General features: G+C 36.3%; 1 protein-coding gene across 1 annotated transcript in view; it reads right to left on the bottom strand.

Annotated features, from left to right (window-relative positions):
* Positions 1 to 18,504, bottom strand: part of ANO7 (anoctamin 7) — a gene marked incomplete at its 5' end in the record, with an annotated part of 39,634 nt that extends 21,130 nt beyond the window's left edge. Inside the window, 9 exons of the mRNA XM_083363625.1 lie at positions 238 to 328; positions 3,245 to 3,410; positions 4,834 to 4,944; positions 5,151 to 5,208; positions 8,330 to 8,469; positions 10,439 to 10,546; positions 14,906 to 15,066; positions 16,400 to 16,463; positions 18,220 to 18,504. Of these exons, the coding sequence (XP_083219751.1) occupies positions 238 to 328; positions 3,245 to 3,410; positions 4,834 to 4,944; positions 5,151 to 5,208; positions 8,330 to 8,469; positions 10,439 to 10,546; positions 14,906 to 15,066; positions 16,400 to 16,463; positions 18,220 to 18,504 (1,184 nt within the window). The remainder of the gene's footprint in view (positions 1 to 237; positions 329 to 3,244; positions 3,411 to 4,833; positions 4,945 to 5,150; positions 5,209 to 8,329; positions 8,470 to 10,438; positions 10,547 to 14,905; positions 15,067 to 16,399; positions 16,464 to 18,219) is intronic.
* Positions 18,505 to 19,241: the final 737 nt, after the last annotated feature.

The raw sequence follows: 19,241 nt of genomic DNA, 5'->3' as shown, positions 1-19,241 counted from the left end.
TTTAGGGGTAGGTTGGGTGTTGTTTTTTTTAAATAATTCTCTGACTCTAATGTGCTATTGAAAATCTTGGGGGTGAAATGTTAGAAATCTATAGGTCTGTCATTTACATATTAAGGAACATATTTAAGCAAAGGATGACTGATTAGTCAGTCATGCTGGCTGATGGAAAAGGCTGCTATATAAGCTGTCTGAAGATCTGCTAAAACAGGATAAAAAAAAGGAAAGTTTGCCACTTACGTTGGAATGTCATCAAACATCAGAAAAATGCCAATTACAAAGACTAGTGTCCCCACTACAGCTGCTGGAAGAAGCCATGCTGTGTAGAAACCTAAAGAAAGAGAGGCAACAGCATATTCATTCTCAGCAGAACCCATGCTGTCCTACCCCCTGTGATTGAGAACTATCAGCCTGCTCTCCAGAAAATCTAAGTCCGGTTTGTGATATTTTGCAAAACATCAAAAACCAAATAATAGATCACAGGATGTTACAACTTGGGGACTGGTTGTGAATAGCAAGTTAGTGGACAAGTTTCTGACACCCAGACTGGTTCCTAGCACTAGTATAGAACAAATGCCTTCTATGAGAGAGAAATAGCATCATGGTGAGATGGGTGACAAATAAATTTAACAAACAAACAAATATATAATATAAATTAGTTTTTTGTTGTGTTTTAATCTCTTCTCTGGAACTTATTCAATATTAAGAAACAGGTCAGAAAATATTCCTTGAGGTGTGATTGATTAATTGCTATCACTGAGATATGCCCCCAGAGGCAGGGGTTCTCTTGAAAACCCTACAACAGCAACTGAAGGATCAAATTTGGAGCTAGAATAATTGGGCATCTTGAGATCATCCAGAAAATAGCAAGTAATAGTAGTCGAAAACTGGTCTGGGATCAATTTTCACTAAGTCTCCTTACTTTTTCTTTATTTTTAAAACCACTTTAATGTCAGTAGACAAGTGGCAAAATATCTATGACTGCAGATCTACAAACAAACATTATCTTTTTTTAAAGCAGTCGTTATTGTGAAATAAATGTATTTAACTTCTTGCATTCATAATGGTGCTGTATTAAATAAGTTTAAAATATGGAAGTGCAAATGCTTCAAAATATTCATCAAAGCAAAACAATTTTTTATTGCTTGCATTTTAGGATTTGCCCTAGACAGCATAAATATTCCAGGACAAAATGTTTTCTGCTATATCCCTCACCTAGTGTCATTCTTATTCTACCAATATTAAAGTAATAATTTTATGTATATCAAGATTATATTGTATATCATTATACAATCATTATATTGAAAGCAAAATGTAGTGACTAGTATGGATGGGATCAAAGTAGTGCTTATTGGACATTTCAGATGATGTGGATATACCACCATGTTTCCTCTTGGCAGACCACTTCTCATTAATGTCTACTAAACAGCTGACACAGCACAATTATTCTGGTGACCTATCAGAATTGTACAATAGCATTTAGTAAGCAGTACTGTAAGTGCTTCAAGTCTATGACCCTTACTGGTTTAGTGCATGGCTGATATTGCAGAATAGTGGAATAGCACAATAGTATGAAAGAGTTTAACAGCTGAAATTACAGGACCAACATCTCTCCACCCAAGAAAGCACAATGCAGTCTGGAAATTGGAATTTGTTTCCAATACAAAGGAAAAGAAAGAAAAGGAAGCAAAAAAGATAAAGAATGCTTGTGTCTCATCAACCTTCATGATTATAAACTGTTGCTGTTTATAACGAGTGGCAATAAAATAAGAGTCTAAAAGAAGAGCACAGGAAGGAGCCTACAGATGGGCTTGCTCCATTTCTGTTTCAGTGATGTGACTGGAGGATATTCTCCTGCAAAGTGATGATTTACACAAGGAGAATAGCAAAGCTAGGGAATTCAATCAGTCTTGTGCTGTGTATGTATCCTGACAGCACCATTTGCAAAAAGTCAGATAGATTCAGTATAGACATGGAGGCAGTGAATTTTGCACTGGTATAGTTCTTTGTCAACCTAAGGCTCGGTAGATAATAGGGAAAGGGTTTACTCAGTGTATCAGGACTGTAAAAGTAGCAATAGAGCATGGAAGAGAATAAGACAAATATCATACGTACATTTCCCAACAGAAACAACACAACTGGTTACATTTAATCTGCTACTACTAACCGGGTCCATGTGTTTTTATCAATTTATCTTTGGTTCTTTCTATCCCAAAAGTAACAGTACTGTATAGTACTATTTCAGAGCCATATGACTGGGACCCAACTAGAGATAGTTAGATTTGGTGATTATACTTGATTACCATAGAGAAAAAGAAATAAGCAGAAGGTAGTCATAGTCAAACTTTTCAGCTTTTAGGAATTCATGCTAGTCACCTCACAAATGGATTACTGTAACGTGCTCTACTTGGCGCTTTACCTGAAGACAAGTTAGAAGCTACAATTAGCCCACAATGGTAGCACAGGCAATGTTGGGCATGTCTGATTATGTTTGTGTGGTCCAACTATTCTGTGAGCTCCACTAGTTACTGGTTGCCTTCTGAATGCAATTCAAGGTGCAGTTACCACCTATAAGACTTACATGGCATAAGGTCTGGTTATTTGTGGGACCATCTGTGTTCATTTTTTCTGCCCATCCAATGCAAACAGGGACAGTGGCTGCATTCTGGGTCCCATCACTTATGCAGTACCTTCTTATGGAACCATGAAACATGCCTTCTCTGTCATGGCACTTGCCCTCTGAAATAATATCCCCCAGAGATCTTGATGGCTCCATTCTGATGACTTTCATGAAGCTGTTATAGCTGTTTATTCTCCCAAGCTCTGGAGAAGAGCAAAGGTTATATCTTGGCATGATATATAGGATATACTGTGTATCCTCTACAATATACCTGATGATATAATTCTAAGATAACACTATCTTTTAATGTGGATTTGAGCATTTAGACTTAGTTGTAAATAATTTTAATTCCCATGATTTCTTAAGAAATAATGATTGCAAAACCATATATTTTCTATGTGTTGATATATCTCAATGTTTTGCTTATCATTGGGGGTTACTAGTTTTTAACATAACTTTTTTAGTAATCTGCATAATATAATATGTTCACTGACTGACATAACTCTGCCTGTGGAGCAAGTAAACACATTTAAAGATAACTTTATTCACAGGGGGGAAAGAAGTAGAGCATCTACATAATTTCAGAAGTCAGAAATCTGTGGATCCATTGAAAGAGTTTGTACTCACCAATCCAGGCAAAGTAGAGAGCAATCTTCTCTCCAAAGTACCTGCGGATATGATTCAAAGGCTGGTATTTTTTCCATTTACTCCACTTGGCCCAATAATGGAAAAGAATCTGCCTCTGATTAGGTAGACAAGTGGGCTCTTCTTCTGATGACATCTTGTATGGGCCCTTTGGTAGAGAATATTATCCACATAAAATACAAATCTGTATAGTGTATGTTGCATTTTACATGAACTCTCTTGTACAGTGTAAATACTTTATAAAATGCAATAATTAATACTAACAGCCATTAACATTTAAACTATAATCATAATTATATATAATACTTAGGAATACATACATTATACTTCTTAAATTTTTACTTGTAACTTTTTTTTAACAAAGATGACACAACAAGATGTTTTGGGTGACATGTCAACATTCACCAAAACCTGACAACTATTCTCAAAAGCACACCCCATTCTTGCCCAAATTTAGAAGTCTGAGGGTCTGTTCTGCCACAGTCAGCCATGTGGCCTCTGGAGCCTCCAAAAATTGTATGAGAGTGGGGTATGCTTTTGTGAAACTTTTGGAAGCTGCAAAGGTTGTGCTAGAGTGGGATGTGTTTTTGTGCTGCCTCCACACCCTCCAGAACTCACTTGGTCCCCAGACCCTCCAAATATTATGCAAAAACAATGTGTGCTTTTGTACGGTGTTCAGAGGCTGCAGAGGCCACAGAAGAGGTTTCTCTGGAGTTGCTTCAAAGACAAAGGCCTTGTGGGATGTAGAGCAGCCTTGGATAGGCCACAGGAGCCTGTCAATATAAAAAGAACACTGCCTGAAGGTAAGCAGTACATGGGAGATCCTGGGGAATGGCAGGCCATGGAGCAATTGCACCATTCCCCAAGGCTCATGCACATTAGGGAATAGTGAAGGCAGCCTTTTGGAGTGGCAATTGTAATGTAGTGGGTCCGACGCAAGGAAGAGACGCCAGCCGGAGTACGTGTTCAGCTCTTTATTGTGGGGGGTTCGTACTGGAGAACAAGGGCTACCTGGCCTCCTTATATACCTGGCCAGGTAGGCGGCTAGCCAATGGGGTTGGCCCTAGGTTTCCCACCGAAACTGGGTTTCCCGCCAAAACCGTCCAGGCCAACACCCCCTGGTGGCTGCTGCTATGCAGATGCCTGCAATAGTAGTGCTAGGGCTGAAGTAAGGGCCTAGTCTCTACTTCAGGCCCAGCTTTGGTGTTGCTGCTGAGTGTGGCCTAGATTGGGGTGGGGTGGGGGAGATAGAGAATTGTTTCTCTTTTATTAGGGGGTGAGGTATCACATACCAGCAGAATCAAATTAGTCATTTTCTGAATGTGTGATACTCCGAGTGCAAAAGATTTACCATTACTCACTCTTCAATGTCCACTGGCTTTGTCTCATTAAACTGAAGATATAAAACTGTCCCAAATCACTAGCACTTAAACTATTATGTAAGTCTGGAAACAACACTAGATGGTAAGTTACTTCAGATTTCTCAAAAGATACTTTCAATACAAGTGCTGTCAATTTGGTTAAGGAGTTCCTATCTGAGAGAGGACTGGGAATGATGCTTGCAAACTTACCTCATGTAGTGGAAATGCAGCTGTGAAGACTTCCTCACTCAGCAGCCTTTCTATTCCAACCTGCCCTGCCTTTGGATTGCCATATGATATAGTAGACAGGATCTCATACAGCTGGAGAAAAGCAAAGAAGAGTTAAAGGAAGCCATACTTTGATTTCCACAGTTAAAGCAACATCACCCACGTTACACATTTTAATGTCTGAAGACAGAGCTCCAATAGTAGCCCTTAATTATACTTCTTAACATTAACATACAGCACTATGATTAGCTGCACACATATACACATGTTACTCTGCATCTATTTCACTCCGGGCTTACTATTCTATGCCGTTGTGTACTACTGAAGAAGGTCTCATGGTTATCACTCCCACGGAACCTGGGTGGAAAAAAAACACTGATAAATTACCAGACAAAAAAAAAACTAAATAAAAGAGATTGTGATAACACCTAGCATGAATCCATATTTGCCTTAACTATGGTAAATGGCACTACTCATAATGTTAAACTATAAAGCTATGTGCAACTATAAATTTTTCACATGTTGCTGTTCAAAACATATTGCCTTATTGCCTGCTACAAAGTATGATTCTAGTCTTACTGATGAATATAATACTCTGTTTCCTCTCTAATTTTTCTTCCAATGTCCACATTTTTTGTATAAATTTTATTAGTTTTTATAGGGTTAGGAATGAGGTGGAATTGGTATTGGGGTTGGGATTTGGGTTAGGGTTAGGATTAGGGTTGGGGTTAGGGTTTTTCCAAATAACATTCTCAATATTTAGTAAACAGAATAATGTCTGGGTTCATGTGTTTAAGAAAAAATAATAGATAATAGTTTATCATAAACAATATGTTAATTAATCACTCCATAGTCTTCTTCTTACTAATATATATTCAAAGTTACATATCATATTCCTTTCTCTCTAACTCATGTTTCTAGCCATTGATAGAAATTATCCCATGTTCTAAAATACACTGAGTCTTCTTTCTTTTTTATCTTTAAAGTCAATCTGTCCATTTCTGCACATTCTAAAATTTTCTTAATCAATACTTCTTCAGTTGGTAATTTTTCACTTTTCCAATTCTTGCTGCAGTTAATACGTGTAGAATTAAATATATACAATCTTTCTCATAATTTGCTCCTATTATTCCTAACAAAAATAATTCTGGCTTAAAGTCTATCTGTTTTTTAGCCATTTTCTCCAACCATAAATGAATTTTTACCCAAAATCTTTTTGCATTAGGGCATGTCCACCAGATATGATAGTAAGTACCTGGTACTTGTTTGCATTTCCAACACTTATTTGAAGTATTTTTAAACATTTTTGCTAATCTCACTGGTGTCATATGCCATCTGTAAAACATTTTATATAAGTTTTCTTTTTATGCCACTGCTTTAGTTAATTTACCATTTCTTTCCCATAATTTTTGCCAGTCTTCTAATTCTATTTTATATCCAAGTTCTTTGCCCATATTATTCTTTGCCTATATTATCATGTCCACATTTTTGAGCTGAGAACAGAAATAAACTAGGAAAATGCATGGCTCTTGATTGGTTCAGAAAACAATATGATGGTTAAAAAGGCAAAGGTAAAGGCTCCCCCACACATGCGTGCTAGTCGTTTCCAACTCTAGGGGCCGGTGCTCATCTCCGTTTCAAAGCTGAAGAGCCAGCGCTTGTCCGAGGACGTCTCCGTGGTCATGTGGCCGGCATGACTAGATGCCAAAGGCGCACGGAACGCTGTTACCTTCCCACCGTAGTGGTCCCTATTTTTCTACTTGCATTTTTACGTGCTTTTGAACTGCTAGGTTGGCAGAAGCTGGGACGAGTAACAGGCGCTCACTCTGCTACGCGGCACTGGGGATTCAAACCGCCAAACTGCCGACCATCTGATCGACAAGCTCAGCGTCCTAACCCACTGAGCCACCGCGTCCCCAATATGATGGTTAAATCATGCTAATTTCATAAACCTCTAAGCTGTGCATCTAAAGTACAGTTATGTGCGAAAAATAAAAAGCTTTCTTGGGATAGGCTTGTACCTCATGCTAAAAGATAAGCAAACAAACCATATTTAGAGCAATGTGCTAATCAGGCTGCTATAGATTTTGCTTGGCTATTTCTGGCACAGGTAGGAAAGCACTGAATTCTGGAAGCCAATATACACAGCAGGGAGAATACTAGGAAAATTTTATAATTCTTTACTATGTCAAGAAAGCATTCAAGAGTACTGGGTATTACTATTCTGTTGGTGGGACAGGCATGCATGAAGCAGAATAACAGAATAACAGAGTTGGAAGGGACCTTGGATATCTTCTAGTCCAACCCCATGTTCAGGTAGGAAACCCTATGCCATTTCAGACAAATGGTTGTCCAATCTCTTCTTAAAAACCTCCAGTGTTGGAGCACCCACAACTTTTGGATGCAAGTTATTCCACTGATTAATTGTTCTACCAGGAAATTTCTCCTTAGTTCTAGGTTGGTTCTCTCTTTGATTAGTTCCCATCCATTGCTTCTTGTCTTCTCTGCAACATTTATTGTTCCTGCCTAATCTCAAGGGTAAGGAACTATGTTTATTTACTCCATCCATGCAAAGTGTAGACATCCATGTAGACATTTAGAAGTCTCCTGCCTAAGAGCAGGCACATCTGCCTTTGGTGAAATCATGTAAAAAGGGCTTTTGTTTTAGACAATGGAAGAGATTATTTCACATTGCTAACATTCTGTTTGAACTGCATGGACTGGTGGAATCCAGGCACTTTGGAGGAGGAATCAGCAGCTAAGAATCCTGTACAATTAGAAGCTGTGATCTGAAGGACAGACTGGCTGAGACAGCATTTGGAAGGAACAAGCCAGATGTCAATTGGGAAAAGTGCAAAAGTGCTAGAATTCCAAGCAGCCAAGAATTAATTTTCTTTCTTTTCCTTCTCCCCTCTAGGTTAAAAGCAAATCAGAGTAGTAAAAGTACTGAAGCTGTTCAAGAATAATAAGCTTAGGGTCATGAATACCTATATAAATCAGGATGCAAGGGGGAGATACATTTATGAAAAGGTAAAAAATCCCGTATAGAATTGTATGTATAATCTGTTAAAATCAATGTACATAATAGAAATCAGCCCAAATTATTTATTATTATTAAAAAGCACTACAATATTAAACATCACTGTACAAATTGTGGAGATTTTGCAATGATGTATCTGAAAAACTTAGTCTTTGCAAAATGCTGCTGAGCTCTGAAAAAGGATGAAGCATGAAATGTGGGTTTTTCTGATAAAAGTATTTGCAAGAGACAGATTGATTTTTCTTTATATAACTAGACTGATGCTCAGCATGACTTCCTTTTGAGAAAAGAGCAAATATTGGGATATTACAGTTAGGCAATGTTACTATTATAATCTAATTATAATGAAATAGGGGATAATAACTGTAAGCTTGGAAAAATCAGTATAGTTTAAAAAGAGGAAAGATAAAAGAAAGAAAATTCATACCAAAATCTTACCAGGGTAACTTGTTTGCTTTAAAATGACAGGTGTAGTTATCCAAGGGAATGTCAGGAACCTCATCATAGAGTAAATTAGGGATGCCCAGTTTCATCAGAATCCTGTGAGACCAGTTGATTTCAGGTTCAATGGGCATAGCCTGGGATACAGTAAAAGAAATATACTAAACAAGAGGCCTCATTTTCTGTAGTCTCTCTCTCTCTCTCTCTCACACACACACACACACACACACACACACATACACAGAGAGACAGAGATTGGAAATCAAAATTATTAAATTTATGAACAAAAGCATAACAAAAAAGAAGGGAGAGTTTCTGATATAGCTCCCTTTATTCCATTTCAATCCTTTAAATATATATAATTTATTTTTACACTCACACATAGAAATGTTCAGTGCATGATCATAGAAAATAGACATTAAAGATTAGTGAAGAGCTGTTTGTTCCATAGAACGCTCATTTCTCATTTTATCAAAAGAAATAGTGATAAAAACTATCACTGGAAAAATTAAGAGTAATGGGGAGAGGTGGGGTGAAGAGAAAAGGACAAGACTTGTTTCTTTCTATGCCTTTTTTCCTCTAATTTTCAGTTTTTCCCCTGCATCATTATTTGTTGAATCCACTGTTCATATACTCTACAAGCTGTTACTATCTTAGCTGGAATAGAAGGATGCTGTAAGTCAATGCTATCCTATCTTCTAGAGAAAAATGCACAATATGACTTGCAAAGGATCAGAAAGAGTTTGCTAGCATCTTTACTAACATTTCCATTAAAGGATTTAAGATTATGTGTGTGTGTGTGTGTATCTATCTCTATCTCTATCTCTATCTCTATCTCTATCTCTATCTCTATCTCTATCTATCTATCTATCTATCTATATCTATCTATCTATATCTATATCTATATCTATATCTATATCTATATCTATATCTATAGATCTATAGATCTAGATCTAGATCTATAGATCTAGATCTAGATCTAGATATACTGTAGATATATGGATGAAATGCTCTGTTACTATGTCCTTTTGAATCCTATAAAATTTGTATCCAATAAATTATTTTCTGTAAAGTTTGTTCTTCTAGTCCTACATAGAATCTAGAGGGGTATTACTGATAATTGACAGTAGATATTATATTGGAGGAATAGCATGTGAAGGCATCTCTGGTATGTACTATTTGGATCTTATGATGGGGCTGTTGATACAGATGTGGGAGTAAGGTAGATATCTGGGAGTTTGGTACCTATGTTGGCATTATCCTATTGTTTTTGCTTGTGAAATTCTTCAGATTGGATGCTTGTCTGTATGCAAATAGGGGCCTGCCACCCAATGCCTGAATAAGTGCAGTGTCATTTTCTAGTATGAGCTGTAGTTTATTAATAATGCATTAGTGTGATTTGAACAGTGAACTGTAGGAGTCAACCAGTGGCTTTTAGTTTCTCTTTTTCTGGTCTGTCTTTTAATAAATTCCCTTGGGAATTGGCCTGTACTATTGTCTATTGATCTCATTGGATGGGGAGTTCAGTCGTGTGAATACTGTTTTATTCCATCAGTTGAGTATTTCTGTTAAGTGAGCAAAAACAAATACAGTTGCTGTGTAAAACATGGCTCCTGAAATCTTATGCTTTTTAACAACATCTGTTAGAAAAGATGCTGGCCAGGCTGCTTTTGATTTTTTGGTAACATAGTTAAAACAGATCCTCTCCTACACATTTTGCATATTTTTTTCCTTTATTTATTTACTTACTTATAGAAACTTGTATTATACTGCTGAGCTTCCCAAGATACTGGACAGTTTGCAAAAAGTAAATAAAAACAAAACATTTAAATGAACAAAAATCACTGTTCACAAAAGGAAGACACTGCAAAGGAGGGATATGGACTGCCTTTCTGTCAAGCTCGTAGTTTCCACATTGAGACATTCTTTTTTATGAAGTGATGTTTAAATAAGCAACTTCCTTCTGATCAACTGCAGTCTAATGTACTACAACTAACAAACAACTAAAATCTCCAAGCTATTCTTTCTTGAGATCAGAATATAATAAATGATTTTAGCTGGCAGCAAAGTTTGATCCAGGGGTATTAGGTTTCACAGCATTCTTACCTGCAAGGGAACTCTCAGCCTGAGGTCTTCAGCGTAATAACATAGCACACTCCAAGGAGCACTCAACAATATATAGTGGACCACTTTCTTTGTATGTTGGGCTGCATGCTGCAAAAGCAGACCATTAGAGTCACTCAGCTACATCAAAATTTTAAAAAATGTATTCAACTTGGGAGGCAAATATTCCTTTTCCAAAATACTCATGAGCAAAATGAGTTTAACAGCAGTTGTCTCAACCAGAGTGCTTGTGTCATCTGCCCTATCTGACCCCAATTAATGCTAACAGCTATATTGGACTGAAATTATTCTCATTTTCAGCCCACTTTAAATACCATCGTTCTGATATCAGAAACATATTAACAGTCCCAGATTACTAGGAGAGAAATATCTGTAATCACTGCATTCAAAATAGAATATAAAATAGCATTTAACAGAAAAACAGAATCGGAAGGGACCTTGGAGATCTTCATTTCAACCCCAGGCAGAAGCAGGGGACCTGATACTATTCCAGACAAATGGCTGTCCAGTCTCTTCTTAAAAACCTCCAGTGATGGAGCACCCACAATTTCATAAGGCAAGCTGTTCCAGTGATTAATTGTTCTAACTGTCAGGAAATTTCTCCTTATTTCTCTCCTTCATTAGTTTCCATCCATTGCTTCTTGTTTTGCCTTCAGCTATTTTGAAAAAAAGGTTGACCCCATCTTCTTTATGGCAGCCTTAGATATTGAACACTGATCCACATTACCTTTGTTTCCTATTTCCTGTTCCTACCTTCATTATCTGCCTCCCATACAAAGCACAGTCTTATGTCAAAACATATTCCATTTCAAAAGTTGCTAGTTCAAGTCTGGCTTAAAGAACCATAAGAGAAAACTCTAGGATGGTGGTTTTCAAACCTTAAGATGCCTGGACTTCAACTCCCAGAATTCCCCAGGTAACATGCTGGGAATTGGAAGTCCACACATCTTAAAAATAGCCAAGTTTGAAAAATGCTGCTCTAGAGGTTGGCTCCCATACAGAGCAGGAAAAGTCTTCTCTACCCTAACATGGTGATTCTTTAAATCACATGAATTCCTCCTCACCTTCTATCAATTTTGGTACTGTCTTTCTCAGTGCTTTTTTTCTAAAAAAAAAAAAAGGTGCCGGAACTCACACATGTCATACAACCTGCCTTGCCTACCCTACAAGGTTCCATCCAAAAAAGGTGCCGGAACTCCGTTCTGGGCGTTCTATGACAAAAAAAGCCCTGGTCTTTCTATTATGTATTTCTTTTTCTTAAATACCAAAGTATGTCATATTACACATAGAATCATCATGTGTATTTCTAATTACAATTAGAACTTTTGAGCACAGAATACTAATACTATACATTGCTGACTATAAGCACTTCAGGGGAAAGCAATGGTGGATTGAAGAAGGCTCTATGAGAATGGAGCCAATGAATTGGCTCTTTGGAACTCTCTGGATCAAGGACAGGGCTAGGATCACATTTGCTCCACACAGAAATTCCCCATAAAGAGATAGAAAAATAGTAATCTCCAATCGGTTTGAGCTCTGGGAGGAAATTATCCTGTTTAAGCTGCGGATGGGGGTGCCTTCAAATGAATGCTGGATTTGCCTACTCTCTAACTATTGTATTACTATCAGTCTTCTCATCTTTCCTATAACCTATTTCATTATCTTCTTATGACAATAACTTTGTTGCTTGTATCTTATAATTTATATTGACTGTTTATTTAGCATCCTAGTATGATTTATAATGCTTATTTCGTATCCTATAATTATCACTGTGTTATATCTTATGATTTATAGTGATTCTATTTTATGATTATGATCATGATTTATCACTTGCTGCTTGTATACTGAGAACTTATGCACTGAAGACAATTCCTCGTGTGTCCAATCATACTTGGTCAATAAAGAATTCTATCTAACTGCTTTAGGAAGCTGCTGGTTAGTGATTTTCTGGATGTTAAAAATCTTCTGAAGGGTAAGTTTTATCATACCACAAGTGTTTCCACACAAGGGTTTCCACCCTGGATGAAATAAGTTTTATGTAAGCTAAGGATTAAAAAGGTAACCTTTAATTTTTATAAAATAGCAAAAGGAGAACTAGAAAGTTGATTTTGAAAAGTTAAGGGACTAGATGGACTTGAAAGATTATTTCTTCTGGATTGTTTAAAATTTTATAAAAGAATTTATGAAGATTTTTAAATTAAATGTAAAAAAATCTCATGGGAAAGTTTTTCTGATTGGAAAATAAATATATGGGACATTGAAGATTGACTAGTGGGAATCAGAAAAAAATTAAAAAAATATAATAAAAAAGAAGAAACCTATATTCACAGTACTACAATACTATTTGAATATTGAAGATATGAAGGCTGTTGGGGAACAATGTTCTCAGAAATTACAAGATTGTCTGATAGTATAAAAATGGATATAACAGAGGATATACGTAAAAGAAGAACAGATTTTACTGGATAAAACCGAGAGTGAGGCTGATATGAATGTGGATTTGAAAACGGGTTTTTAAAAAATGCCAGACTAGAGATTGATATGAAAAAGATGCTGTGGATTTGAAAATGGATTTAAAATGCTAAATTATAGGAATGATATGGAGATGGATGTTACAATGATTTGCATTTGAAGCCGGCTGGTATCTGAATAACTAAAGGGAAACATACAAATAATAATTTAGAAGGATTTGAAAAACTTTTGTTTATTTTGGATTTATGAAAGGACATGTTAAAGTACTGAAGCTGTTCCTGAAAGGACACAGAGAAAATGACAAGAAATAAATTTGTGGGATGTTGTTTGACAAGATTATAGATCAAGCTTTTTAAAAGTAAACAGAAGGACTATAGGGTGGTACTCGATTTATGACCACAATTGAGCCCAATTATTTTTGTTGCTAAGCGAGACACTTGTTAAGTGAATTTTGTCCCATTTTACAACCTTTCTTGCCATAGATGTTAAGTGATTCACTTGCTTTCCAAAAAGATGAAAAAGGTGATCACATGACCTTGGGACACTGTAACCATCATAAATATGAACAATTGCCAAGCATCTGAATTTTAATCACATGACCATGGGGATGCTGCAACAGTCAGAAGTATGAAAAATGGTCATAACTCACTTTTTTCCATGCCATTGTAACTTTGAATCGTCACTAAAAGAATGGTTATAATTCAAGGTCTACCTGTAAAGTGAATTTATTTGGCCAAGATTAAAATAGATATGTTGTAGTGTCTACTAGTTATTATAGGAATTTCTTTTTGAGCAGGACTGAATGGTAATGATTTAAAGACCTGTTTATAAATGGGGAGAGATTTCTTTAGTTTTATTTCTTAGAAGACACAAGTTGGAATACAAAATGGATTTATGTACTGAAGGTTAAAATATATATGTTTATATTTCTGGTAGCTCTTAACAGACACAAATAAACGATTAGTTTTTCCAATTTGATCAAGGAATGAGATATGGGATTGATAAAATGTAGGAAGAAGATTTTTCTAATTGAAATATTAGAGAAGTTGTTAAATTATTGAAACTTCTAAATGAAACTTCTTACATCTTGCACCCCAGATTGGGAACCCCTGATAAATATAACTATATATTTCCACTTCTGTTTTTTATTTTCTTTACATTTTTATCTCTCTTAATTTGTATCAATCTTTTATCACTGTATTTGTAAACTTTAGTTATTTTTTAAAAAAGAATAAGGGTGATAAAATTATTTGGACTGAAACTGAACCGAAGCAGTGCTGCACAGATATTTTAGAGATTTGTATAAGAATGAGAAATATATGCTAAAAAGTGGAATTAAATGTTGCTGTCCAACAAAAAACATGAAAAGAAAGTAATAAAAGCCATGAGAAGATTGAAAGACCTGTATGAAAAACATACACTGAGGTGGTTTGATCATACAAAGAGAATGAAGGAGGATGGACTTGCAAAAAGTATACGAAAGAAAAGTGAGTAAGTCAAAACGAAGGGAAAGAACTATATCATGGTTGAACAAAAGACAGAATATGAAATGGGGTATGGATCGGGTGAAAGAATGGTTTACAATGATGGAGATTTATGGAAAGCTACTAGAGAAGGTATTCATGCTTTAAATTTTGTCAGCTGACTTTGCATAATATAAGCAAAATCTGGAAAGGAAAAGCAGGAAGTGTGTACATATTGGTAAATACCTAAGGTGCAAAATTGGGATATTGTATTCTAGCCTCATTCATGTTTTCCCTTCATATTTAGCCTTGTGAGGAATTAGAGCTGTTTACAATACTGAACAAGAGGGTTTTAAAACGGCTTATGGTAGGCCAAAATTCTCACTTTCTTCTCTGAAAGAAGGTGGGACCCATAAAATTGAGGAAGGATACAATGAAAGATTAAAGTGAAAAGTGTTTCTCTCCTTGGTCAACTTTCCCCTCTGTAGTCAGCAATCCACTTTTTTTTGCATGCCTTTTCAATACTGATACCCTTCATCTGGAGTTTATGCAGAAATTTCTCCCGCCATTCTTTGTGCATTTCAATTGATCTCTTTTGTTTGGATTTCGGATTGCCTTTCTCTTCATTTTGGCCCTCTGGATTCTGGCAATCTGATTCCCATACAAGGATAAAGTCTGTGGCAGAACACATAGACAGCAGAAATATTCCATTAGTCATTTTTTCAGGAGTAAAAAAGTAAAATCAGATACCATAATTATCCAATATGTATTTCTAAAAATGAAGAAATACATGGAATTGACAGAAGGAAACCTCAAGATTGTTAAGTTTCCTCATGAAATATATTTTTTTAAAAAGTGTCTCTTTTTGTTGGCCAGCTAGGCAATATAAAATCACCAGGAAAACTGCAGCAACAATAATTTAACTCCTAAGGAAAAGTACCAGAGAAAAGGAATAGAGCTCCCAAAATATGTTGTATTTTACATGACAAATGTTTTGATAGAACATTTATGATTAATGGATAATGGAATTAAAAAAATGAATTCTTCTAATCTCTTTCCTGCACTGGGAATATAAGAGTCATCATTAGAACTTAAAGAGTCTGAGATCAAATCAACTGTAGAGCAACTTTTTAGTCCTAATTAGAGAAAAACTCCCAGAAAATGAGAAGCAGTTTCTATTGCAGTCCCATGGGCCACTTAATGCTTTATATTTGATGAGATAACTGGACACAAGAAGTACGTACAGGTTCAGTACATCTTCATTACATTGTTTTCCAATGAAAATGCCATCCCCGTAATTATCTTTTATCCAGAAGGTGACTGTATACAAAAGGAAGAAAAATATTGCAAGTGTCTAAGGAAAAATATTGCGCCTGGAGGAAAAATACTGGCAGTGACTAAGGTAGAGAGGACTTTTCAAAGAGAATCTGTTGATTGGGAAAGGATTAAGCATACAGAAGCACCTGCTAAACACGTCACTTTAATGTGTATTTCAAATAAAATATGAAATTTGAGATCACATTTCTTCACAATGTCTGGTTTGGACCTAGACTTTTCATTAAACATTTTGGATGTAGAGATAATTCTATACAAATCCAGTTTCAAACAAATTCTTAAAACAGCCCCATAGCTAAATTGAACATAAATCAACATTTCTGCAAGAACAGGAATAATGATAGATTAAGACCTATACCAGGGGTAGGCAACCTCGGCTCTTTTATGACTCATGGACTTCAACTCCCAGAATTCCTGAGCCAGTTGAAGTCCATGAGTCATAAAAGAGCCGAGGTTGCCTACCCCTGCACTAGTGGAATATAGTTTGGGATTCTTCTTTTATAAAAGTCACGTGCACAGTATTGTTGCTAGTTTGACCAATAATTACAAGACAACTGATTTCACATAAGTGGAAAGGGGCACAAAAGAAATCAAGTACCCAGATAAAGTCATCCTTTGAAAGGAAATATTGGTATTTTGTGCTCTGGGGTAAGCTATGTATCTCTTTACTTACCTATCCTGGTCTTTTCATCACTGAAGAAGTTTGCAGTGCTGTTTACAAGGCAGCCCTTATTCTCCTAGGGGGAAAAAATATTAACAATCAATGGAAAAGCAGGTTGGCTCAGATTTCCCACGCCAGCTGAACTGATGGCAAAAGGAGATTAGACTGCAACCATTACTCTACTGATCAGTAGGTTGTTCCTGGGCTCTTTTAAGTTTGAAAACATTTTACAGCAGCAAGATCCTCTTTGTGAGAATATGTAGTAGGTTTAGGATGGTTTATTACAGGCATCTTCAAACTTGGCCCTTTTATGACTGTGGACTTCAACTCCCAGAATTCCTCAGCCAGCTTGCCTGGCTGAGGAATTCTGGGAGTTGAAGTCCACAAGTCATAAAAGGGCCAAGTTTGAAGACCCCTGGTTTATTACTTTATTTCCTGAGAATTTTCTTCTGCAGAGGCATTACACAGGTATATTACAGAGGGTTGAGCAGCCAGCTAGTCTTCAGCTCCTTCTCTACAGCTCAGATGTTTCCTCTGACCACTGTCGTGAAAAACAGTGGAATTGTTTCTTAACCTTTTGAGGCAAAAAACAATATAAGTGAAGGATACCTAAGTAAAGTCTCTTTTGATTTGAGTTTAGCTTTGATGATTTCATAAATTTGGCCATTTTTATGGCACCTTTTATGGCAACAGTAGAAAGTAGGCTTGCCATTGCCTTTTGGGATTTCTTCCCTAAGTTATGAAACTATCCTACTACCCTATTCTATTGCAATAGCCCCAGAACAGAAGTCGTCACCACATAATATCTATGCTGATTTTAACTTTCCTATTTAAAGTAAAAAGAAAGGATAAATAATAAGTTACTTTTACTGTGTATATATATATATATATATATATATATATATATATATATATATATATATATATATATATATATATATATATATATATATATATATATATATATAAATATGAATGTATGTACAGAGACACAAATTCTGGTTTCTTTATATATGTTGACTTTAAAAAAATCAACACCATGAATCAAATTTAAATCAGGATGCATTGGAATACTGTCATTCCAAAACTCAAGCTTATGTCATCCTGCTGGTGTTTCTAAACCTAGTTACATCAGAAAAGCCCATCTAATAGATCCTGCCTCTGACTGAAATGGAAAAAAATGCATGAGAACTAAATAACTCCTCATTCTTCCCCTCCTTTCAGACAAAGAACAAATGAGGAGGAAAGCACTTTTCTTCTTTAATTCTTTTTGCCTAACCAGCTAAAAATATGTCCCTACTCTAATGGCCCTACACTGAAGTAAGAATGCTGCTTTAAAGAAAAAAAACCCTGAACTCTCCTAATGAAGAAATTAATAATCCCCTTTCTTTCTCTCCTTTTTACTGAGGCTATATCTCCATTCCAACTATCAGACAATTTGTGTGCTTTTTGACACAACTATTGGTTTATAAGACAATTCTTCATGGTTTGCTTATTTTTTTCCCTTGGTTTTTAGCACAAACCTAATATTGGCAAATATTTCTCAAACTCAATCAACAATTTTCAGCAAGTTCTTTCCATAAGGCTGCTTAACGATTTTGAATTTAAGATTTTTCCCCATCTCTTTTCAAAATCCAAACAATCCTACTACTACTCTTTTCTATAATTCTCCTTTCCAAGGCACAATTTTGCTAGAAATGCTATAGTTTCTAGTTACAATCTGACTCAAACACAAACATTAATTTCGCAGGATCTTGCTCTTTTATTACTTTTTAAATATTTTTTTAAGATTTAAGAGTTAAAGATCGATCATTCATCTACCATTTGCCTACCTGTGGGACCTTAAGAGAGGTTGCGGTTAACCTCCAATATCTGTCACCCTCCACGTTCTTCTGCTTGGATTGGTTAGCATCCTTTGAGTTATGTTCAAAGCCGCCTCCTAGGCTTTCATAACTGGACAACTTTACAATCTTCTCAGGCCCAAAAGCCAGGGTTTCATAAATATACTCCTTTATTTTTGACTCAGGATTCTTCTTTAAGCTCCCATAATTGGCTTCTTTGAGATCATGTTCTTCTGTAAACAAGCTGTCATCTTCTCTGGTCTTTCTTTGCTGCATCTTTATTCTTCATGCCACTGACAAGAAGAAATCTGGGATGTCTGGATGGTAAGAAAGAACAAACTGAATTTGCCCGTATAGCTCACAGAAGCCGTAGCATTGTGCACTGCAAAAGGAATAGCCTCTTTTCCTCCCTTCCCATTTCCTAGTCCTACTGATCAGTGTTTACAGACTGGTCCTGCCTAACCAGTCCTGTCACTTAGAAAGGCAGTAGAATTTCCTTGTAAGTTTATATCCCTTGGGGGGGAAGGAAATACAGAGCAGATAAATGGTCAGAACTTGAATTTAAGGCCTCTTCTCTGAGAATAGATACTGTCTTCTCAATTCACATCTTAATCAGATGTCATTGTAAAAATAACCTCAATCAACCACCCGCTTGCTGAATGTCTCACTTTATCTGAAAATGTCTAGTTTAATGAAGAGAAGGACGAGGGGAGCATGATAGCAGTGTTCCAATATCTCAGGGGCTGCCACAAAGAAGAGGGAGTCAAGCTATTCTCCAAAGCACCTGAAAGCAGGACAAGAAGCAACGGATGGAAACTAGTCAAGGAGAGAAGCAACCTAGAACTAAGGAGAAACTTCCTGACAGTTAGAACAATTAACCAGTGGAACAACCTGCCTCCAGAAGCTATGAATGCTCCAACACTGGAAGTTTTTAAGAAGAGATTGGACAGCCATTTGTCTGAAATGGTATAGGGTTTCCTGCCTGAGCAGGGGGTTGGACTAGATGACTTACA

This window comes from Vipera ursinii (genome assembly GCF_947247035.1).
Source record: "Vipera ursinii genome assembly, chromosome: 5".
Taxonomy (NCBI): Eukaryota; Metazoa; Chordata; class Lepidosauria; order Squamata; family Viperidae; genus Vipera; species Vipera ursinii.
Note: the sequence above shows the minus strand (reverse complement) of the source record. Positions and strands in the feature narration are given on the sequence as shown.